Source organism: Pezoporus flaviventris, unplaced genomic scaffold (genome assembly GCF_033815535.1).
Source record: "Pezoporus flaviventris isolate CSIRO_AGI_PZ_B2104156 unplaced genomic scaffold, CSIRO_AGI_Pfla_v1 ptg000116l, whole genome shotgun sequence".
Lineage (NCBI taxonomy): Eukaryota > Metazoa > Chordata > Aves > Psittaciformes > Psittacidae > Pezoporus > Pezoporus flaviventris.
Window position 1 is genome coordinate 1,651,290 of NW_026892664.1, and position 9,078 is coordinate 1,660,367.

General features: G+C 49.3%; 1 protein-coding gene and 1 pseudogene across 1 annotated transcript; one reads left to right on the forward strand and one right to left on the reverse strand.

Moving 5' to 3' along the window:
- Window positions 1–571: 571 nt before the first annotated feature.
- Window positions 572–1,532, reverse strand: LOC133282195 (olfactory receptor-like protein COR8; annotated as a pseudogene).
- A 6,316-nt stretch (window positions 1,533–7,848) lies between these two features.
- LOC133282196 (olfactory receptor 8I2-like) lies at window positions 7,849–8,778 on the forward strand (the record flags this gene model as incomplete). The annotated part of the gene is made up of 1 exon (XM_061478262.1): window positions 7,849–8,778. A coding segment is annotated over exon 1 (930 nt), but the record flags the coding sequence as incomplete, so codon positions are not given.
- Window positions 8,779–9,078: the final 300 nt, after the last annotated feature.

A 9,078-nucleotide genomic window follows, 5' to 3' on the forward strand; every position in this document is an offset into this window, starting at 1 on the left:
CAGACACAGCTGTGCTGCCTCCAGCCTGGGATGTTCTGGTCACACAGAGATTTAGCATCTTCCCAATGCTCAGTCACAGCACGTACCATGCTCATCCTCTGGCAACTCAGTGGCTCTGCTTCTCCTCCCGTTTCCTTACTTTGCACTGCACATCCTTCTGGAAGCAAATAGGATTTTATGCATTTCCTTGCATTAGCCCAAAGTAAAGTGATGTTTTTCAGATGTACCTCCTCAAAACCCTTCATCCCTCCTTGAACTTACCTCTGGATGAATGACTGCTTGAATCAGTGCAACTTCTAAAGTTAAACTGAAGAGGGAAATTCCTCATGGGCTTATTTTTGCCACCTCCTATGATATCACATCTATTTTCCCCAAAAGAAAAACCCAAGAGATGACAAGAGAATATTTATCTGAGACCTATATTGAGGGGATGCTTAACATCACCGAGCCTCTGCAGAGTTTAAAGCATGGTTAGAATGTGCTGTACCTGCTCCTGTAAAGACATTCAGTTCCTTCCTCCTCCAGACAGCTGACACAAAACAAGTTAAAAAGGGAAAGAGGAGGAGTTCTATCAACCGATTGGGACCGGGTTGGTCAATGAGCAGCTCACAATGAGGTTATTTGCTGTTGCTTTTCTAAGGGCATCTTTAACATCCTTGTTCCTCAAGCTGTAGATCAGAGGGTTGAGCATAGGGACAAGGAGGGTGTAAAACACAGCGGTGACTTTCTCTGTCTCCAGGGAGTACTTGGAAGCTGATTGCATGTGGCTGAGCCCAGCAAGGACGTAGAACAAGGTAACAGTCAGGAGGTGGGAGGCACAAGTAGAGAAGGCTTTGTGCCTTCCTTCAGCAGACCTAATCCTCAGGATGGACAAGAGGATGTATACATAGGAGGTGATGATGAGGACGAGCACAGACATGGAAATGCTCCCATGAAGAATTACAAGCAAAAGCTCATTGAGGTGGCTGTTGGAGCAGGAGAGCTTCAGCAAAGGGTTAGTGTCACAGAAGTAATGGTTGATGGTGTTTGGACCGCAGAAAGGCAACAACAGCAAGCAACAGGTTTGGATTAGGGAGTTCAAAATCCCCCCCCCCCATGTATGATGCAGCCACCAGCTGAACATAGACCCCGTGGGGCATGGAAACCATGTAGAGCAGTGGGTTGCAGATGGCTACATAGCGGTCATAAGCCATCACAGCCAGCAAGAGCACCTCTGTGGTCACAAACATGAGGAAGAAGAAATGCTGCAGGAAGCAGGCAGGGTAAGAGATGGTTTTGTTTTCCACCAAGGCAAGAAGCAGCTTTGGAGCAAAGACAGAGGAGTAGCAAAGATCAACAACAGAGAGACTGCAGAGGAAGAAGTACATGGGGGTGTGCAGCCGGGGGCTTGTCTTGATCAGTGCCATCAGCCCAAGGTTGCCCATGAGAGTGATGAGCTAAATCATGAAGAAGATTACAAAGAGAGGAGTCTGCAGCTTGGGCTCGCTTGTCAGGCCGAGGAGGATGAAGTGGGTCTCTGCGGTGTGGTTGCCTTCAGCCCTGTTACTGTATTGCATGGCAGCATCTCTGTGGGAAGGAGGAAAGATGGAGTGAAATAGGGAAGAGCAATGCCATGTGGCTTGCATGTACTTTGTTAGGCTGGGCTTTAAAACAATAAAGATTTGATAGTTGAGGCAACATCTAACTGTGGTTCTTGGTGAATCTTCACAGGCAGAGAAACACATCCAAAAACCCTTCAGATATCTCTTAATCATGAGGCTAAATCAGACCTTTTCTTTTAAAAACCCAAACCCAATCTTTGAAAACTGGAGACAAAGTGAAGAACTTGCAAACTGGTCATCACATTTCATTAGGGAGGCAGAAAAAGGGACTGTGCATTCCATTTGCTCCATGAGAAAGACTAAACACATCTGAGTGTGATGCCCCAGGAGCCCTGAATCCATCACCCCAGCTCTGATACAGCATTGCTGGATCCCCAGCTGCCCACAACAACTCATTGAGTGAGATACTCGAGTCTCAGGAGGTTTCCCTGGCAGCCTGGGGCAGAGAGTCCTGTCCTAGACAGCAAAAATAGGCTAAGCTGACACACTGCTGTCAATAGAATCGTAGAACAGTTAAGGTTGGAAAGGACCTTAAGATCATCCAGTTCCAACCCCCCTGCCATGGGCAGAGACACCTCACACTAAACCATGTCACCCAAGGCTCTGTCCAACCTGGCCTTGAACACTGCCAGGGATGGAGCATTCACAACCTCCCTGGGCAACCCATTCCAGTGCCTCACCACCCTTACAGTAAAGAACTTCTTCCATATATCCAACCTAAACTTCCCCTATTTAAGTTTTAACCCATTCCCCTTTGTCCTATCACTACTAGCAGTTTTGGTCAGGTTCCAGCACAGAGAGAACTATTCCCCTCAGTGTGGCAGATGAGTCTAACAGAGAGTCAGTGCACTTAACTTCTGTTACCTGCTCCAGCTCAAGCTTTAAACTAGATGTGTTGGGGGAGGGGAGCATCATTCCATTCCAACACACCCAGTCAGTTGCCAGAACCTATAATAAATGCCTGGAGCAATGTAGAGATATCCCAGGCGCTCCAGCCAATGAGCCGGCTTCAGTTGGAGCTCGGCTCAGATGCCTCTATACAAACACCCGTAGCATGGGGAACAAACAAGAGGAATTAGAGATGCGGTCACGTCTACAGGGGTATGATATAATAGGCATCACAGAAACATGGTGGGATGGCTCCTATGACTGGAGTGTTGCGATAGAAGGTTACAGGCTCTTTGGGAAGGACAGGCCTGGCAGGCGGGGAGGGGGAGTTGCACTTTATGTTAGGGATAGGCTGGAGAGTATGGAACTCTGTCTGGGGACAGGTGAGCAGTCCACAGAGAGTTTGTGGGTCAGGGTTAAAGGGAATATAGCTATGGGAGACATTACTGTGGGGATCTGTTACAGACCGCCTGATCAAGGAGAACCTGCGGATCAAGTGCTCTATAGACAGATAGGAAAAGCTTCACGCTCACAGGCCCTTGTTCTCATGGGTGACTTCAACCACCCTGACATCTGTTGGGAGGAGGGTATGGCCCGGCACAAGCAATCCAAGAGGTTCCTCGATTGTGTAGAAGACAACTTCCTTCTGCAAGTAATAGAGGAGCTGACAAGGAGAGGTGCCATGCTGGACCTCGTGCTCACCAACAGGGAAGGGCTCGTTGGAAATGTGACGCTCCAGGGCAGCCTTGGATGCAGCGATCATGAGATGCTCGAATTTGAGATCCTCAGGACTGTGAGGAGAGTGTGCAGCAAGTTCACTGCCCTGGACTTCAAAAGAGCAGACTTTGGCCTCTTCAGGAACCTGCTTCGGAAGGTTCCATGGGATCCAGCCCTAGAGGGCAGAGGGGCCCAAGACTGTTGGTTGATATTCAAGGATCACCTGCTACAAGCTCAGGAGTGTTGCATCCCAACCAGAAGGAAGTGCAGCAGGAGGGCCAGGAGACCTCCTTGGATGGATAAGGAGCTCCTGGGGAAAATTCAAATGAAAAAAGAGGCTTATAATAGGTGGAAGCAAGGACAGGTGGCATGGGAAGAGTACAGGGATGTTGTCCGGGAAGCTAGGGACTAGGTTAGGAAAGCTAAGGCCCAGTTAGTATTAAACTTGGCTAGGGGTATTAAGGAAAACAGGAAGGGATTCTACAGGTACATAGCAAATAAAAAACAGACAAGGGAGAACGTAGGCTCCCCCAGGAAGCTCTCGGGAAAACTAGCGACGCAGGACTTGGAGAAGGCTGAGGTTCTGAATGACTTCTTTGCCTCGCTCTTCACTGGCAAAGGCTCTGACCAAACCACCCAAGTCTCGGAAAGCAGATGCAGGGACTGTGAGAATGAAGACCTTGGGCCCAATGTAGGAGAGGAACTGGTTCGAGACCATCTTAAAAATCTGAACGTGCACGTGTCCATGGGTCCTGATGAGATCCATCCGCGGGTCCTGAAGGAGCTGGTGAATGAAGTTGCGAAGCTGCTGGCCATCATATTTGAGAAATCATGGCAGTCAGGTGAAGTTCCCATGACTGGAAAAAGGGAAATACAACCCCCATTTTCAAGAAGGGGAAAATGGATGACCTGGGGAATTACAGACCAGTCAGTCTCACCTCTGTGCCTGGCAAAATCTTGGAGCAGGTTCTCCACGAAGGCATGCTAAGGCACATGAAAATCAACAAGGTGCTTGGTGACAGCCAGCAGGGCTTCACTGAGGGGAAATCCTGCCTGACCAATGTGGTGGCCTTCTATGATGGGGCTACAGAACTGATGGACAGGGGAAGAGCAGTTGATGGCATCTACCTGGACTTGTGCAAAGCGTTCGACACCGTCCCACTCAACATCCTTGTCTCTACATTGGAGAGACATCAATTTGATGGATGGACCACTCGGTGGATAAAGAACTGGCTGGATGGCCGCACACTAAGAGTTGTGGTCAATGGCTCAATGTCCGGCTGGAGACCAGTAACGAGTGGTGTCCCTCAGGGATCGGTGTTGGGACCGGTCTTGTTCAACATCTTCGTTGCTGACATGGGCACTGGGATTGAGTGCGCCCTCAGCAAGTTTGCCGATGACACCGAGCTGTGTGGTTCGGTTGATATGCTGGAGGGAAGGAATGCCATCCAGAGGGACCTTGACACGCTTGTGAGGTGGGCTGATGCCAACCTCATGAGGTTTAACCATGCCAAGTGCAAGGTCCTACACCTGGGTCGGAGCAGTCCCAGGCACAGCTACAGGTTGGGCAGAGAAGAGATTCAGAGCAGCCCTGCAGAGAAGGACTTGGGGGTGTTGGTTGATGAGAAAATGAACATGAGCCGGCTTCAGTGTGTGCTTGCAGCCGAGAAAGCCAACAGTATCCTGGGCTGCATCAGAAGGAGCGTGACCAGCAGGGGGAAGGAGGTGATCCTCCCCCTCTCCTCTGCTCTTGTGAGACCTCACCTGGAGCATTGTGTGCAGTTCTGGTGTCCTCAACATAAAAAGGACATGGAACTGTTGGAACAAGTCCAGAGGAGGCCACGAGGATGATCAGGGGACTGGAGCACCTCCTGTATGAAGACAGGCTGAGAAAGTTGGGGCTGTTCAGCCTGGAGAAGAGAAGGCTGCGTGGAGACCTCAGAGCAGCTTCCAGTATTTGAAGGGGGCCTATAGGGATGCTGTGGAGGGACTCTTCATTAGGGACTGTAGTGATAGGACAAGGGCAACAGGTTAAACCTTAAAGAGGGGAAGTTTAGGTTGGATATATGGAAGAAATTCCTTCCCGTGAGGGTGGTGAGGCACTGGAATGGGTTGCTCAGGGAGACTGTGAATGCTCCATCCCTGGCAGTGTTTAAGGCCAGGTTGGACGATGCCTTGGGTGATATGGTTTAGTGTGAGGTGTCCCTGTCCATGGCAGGGGCTTCGGAACTTGATGATCTTAAGGTCCTTTCCAACCCTAACGATTCTATGATTCTATGAACTGAGGGTAGGACCAAATGGTTTGATACATCTCTGGTGTCCCCAACACAAGGAGGACTTGGAGCTGCTGGAGCAAGTCCAGAGGCGGCAACGAGGATGGTCAAGAGCTGGAGCTCCTCCCATATGGAGCCAGGCTGAGAACATTGGGTCTGTTCAGCCTGGAGAAGAGAAGCTGTGTGGAGACCTCAGAGAAGCTTCCAGTGTTTGACGGGGCCTACAGGAAACCTGAAGAAGGTCTTTGGCCAAGGGCCAGTAGGGACAGGCCAAGGGGAATGGCTTTAACCTCCCAGAGGGGAGACTGAGATGAGCTCTTAGGCAGAAGCTCTTCCCTGTGAGGGTGCAGAGGCGCTGGCATAGGGTGCCCAGAGAAGCTGTGGCTGCCCCATCCCTGGCAGTGTTCAAGGCCAGGTTGGACACACGGGCTTGGAGCAAGCTACTCTAGTGGAAGGTGTCCATGCCCGTGGCAAGGGTTGGAACTGGATGACCTTTAAGCTCCCTTCCTACCCAAAACAGGCTGTGATTCTAAGAAATAAAGCTCTGACAGTCTGTTGGTCAACAAAGCCCTTGTGCTAAATGGGGAGAAGTCATGTCTGAGCATCTGCTCTGCTGCAAATTTAAGTAGGGGTGTAAAGGGCCTGAGTGCTGTTAGGTGGGAGGATCTGGGGTCCTGCTTCCACCTGAACAGCCAGGGTGCTGCTGGCCTGGGTCCCCTGGAAAGGGCTCCCCAGGACCAGCACAAACCATCCACAGAGAGGATGCTTTGTTGTGCTTGTTTTCAGCTCCCTTCAATGCAATATTAGATGATCCCTGTGGAAGTAAAGGGCTTCTTCAGGGAAACACTGAAAGGAAGAGGTATGTGATAGATGGGGAAATACAAAGCAAACTGTCCTGGGCCTGTCTTCCTGGGTAGGTCTCTGCAGGAGAACTGGTCTTGGAGGTGCTGATGCAGCCAGAAGGAGTTTGGGGAGAGAGGAATTGAGAGGTTGTTTTGCTGATCAAGTCAAACTAATTATCTGATGGAAGAGGGTCCTTTGGGAGGACAGTTTGCACAACACAAGCCTCTGAGGTAATACCTCCTGTAAGATAAAGCCCCTGCAACAGCCAGCCTGGAGCATCCTGCTCCCAAGCATCTCTCCTTCAACCCATTGCATGGACTCCAGGATGAGCTGCAGGCACTGCATCCACCACCGCCTTCCTCTTTAACCAAGCAGGTACAAAAGGGTTTGATGGGTGGTGGGTCCAGTTTGACCCTGGTCATGCTGCCTCTCACATGCTTGATGGCATGTTGAATTTCACTCTTCTTCAGGGACCGTAGCGATAGGGCAAGGGGTGATAGGTTTAAACTGAAACAGGAAAATTCAGTTTGGAGAAAAGGAAGAAGTGTTTTACTGTGAGGGTGCTGAGGCGCTGGCACAGGGTGCCCAGAGAAGCTGAGGCTGCCCCATCCCTGGCAGTGTTCAAGGGCAGGTTGGACACAGGGGCTTGGATCAAGCTGCTCTAGTGGAAGGGGTCCCTGCCCGTGGGAGGGTTTGGATCTGGGTGAGCTTTAAGGTCCCATCAACCCAAAGCATCCCATGATAACCCATGGTGTGAATAAAAGTGTCCTAGTATGCCTAGTAGGTTTGCTTCAAAAACACCAGCACTCCTGACCCCATCTACAACAGATTTAGCGATATTTTAGCATGAGAATATCCAAGCTAAAGCCTTAAAATTTTCCTTTATATTTGGTGTATTTTGTATTTTAAACCCTTAGGTGGATATTTGGGTTGGTCGTAGGAAGCTCACTGCAATCACAGCAGAGCTCTGCTGGAGCCAAGACCACTGCTTTCCCTTAACCTTATTCAGGGTGAGGGTCCCTCAAAAGCAGATAAACTTAGAACCAAAAGCAAATTTCAAGTACATGGCTTTGTGTTGTGATGAAAACAATGCAGCACAAGTAAAGAAGCTACAGAAGAGCACTGATCCACTCTGAAAAATACAAAAAGGAGAAAAAAAATCCTTAAAATTCCCAGAAATCAGTGAAGAAAATACAAAATCTTTTCTGTTTTCCACATTCTGAGATGTATTTATTAGATTTTATTGTATTATACTTTGATAGACATGATGTTTCCCTGTGTATCATTAGTGAAGTGTATATCAATCATGGTGGAATTATTCTCTTTTAATTTCAGGTTTTGTAATGAGCTCCTTCACTTCTCTGACTTCAGATCTTGGGCTGCACACAGAAATACAGCATTACAAATACACCATTTTCCATTGCATTTACTTTATGGATTATATTCCAACTAAACTTCCACATTATTTCTCTTCTAGGGGTGTATTTCACTGATTCTTTTCAATCCAAATCCATCAACTTGTTCAAATGACGGATACAGGAAACCTCACAGTTCTCTCCAGCTTCATCCTCTTGGGTTTCTCTGATGCCCCAGCGCTACAAACCACCATCTTCACAATCTTCTTATCCCTCTATGTTTTCATGGTGCTGGGGAACCTGACGATGATCCTGCTGATCAACACTGACCCCCACCTCCACATCCCCATGTACTTCTTCCTGAGCCACTTATCCTGCATGGATTTTTGCCTTTCCTCTGCTATCATCCCAAAAGCTCTGGAGACCTTCCTGCTGGGGAGAAGCCACATCTCCTTTTGGGGTTGCTTTGCCCAGATGTATATTTTCATGGCTCTGGCTATCTGTGAGAGCTTTCTCTATGGGGTAATGGCTTATGACCGATACACGGCTGTGTGCAAGCCCCTGCTCTACACCACTACCATGACCAGGGCGCGTTGCTATGGCATGATGGTGCTGGTGTACAGCATCGGGTTCCTCACCTCCCTGGTGCACATCACGCTGGCAGGGAGGTTGTCCTTCTGTCAGGGCAGGAGCATCAACCACTTCTTCTGTGAGCTGCCCACCCTCCTGCAGCTCTCCTGCTCAGACACAAGCACAAATGAGGTCTTGCAGGTTTACAGCACTGTGTTTATTGCCATGGTCTCTCTCCTGATGATCCTGGTGTCCTACACCTACATCCTCCACACCGTCCTGCAGATCCCTTTGGCCACGAGGAGGCTGAAGGTCTTCTCTACCTGCGCCTCCCACTTGGCTGCCATCACCATCTTCTATGCACCCGGGATCCTCACCTACGTCCAGCCTCATGAGGCATCCTCATGGGATCAGGCAAAGCTGGTGTCGCTGTTTTACTCCATCCTCACCCCAACCCTCAACCCCCTCATCTACAGCCTGAGGAACAAGGAGGTGAAGGCAGCTCTGAGGAGGCTGTGGGAGCGAAAGCTGCTGCCACATCTATGCAGGGTTTGAAAGCACATTTGGAGCTCTTCAGTACTGTGGAGGTAAGGAAGAAACAGGTGGTCATGGATTTGGTAATTACTGGCCATTATTTGTTATTATTGGTCCCTATTGGTCATTATTACAGTTAAGGAGATCACAAAGCAAGTGCAGGGTATGGAGAACCTGCACAACAAATGGTTCTCTTCAAAGAGCCTCAGGTGGTTTTAAGTGATGCCTGAGAATTCAATATTTCATCCAAATAAGTATCAGCTCCTCAATAGCAGCCCTGAGACACCACCTTGGTTT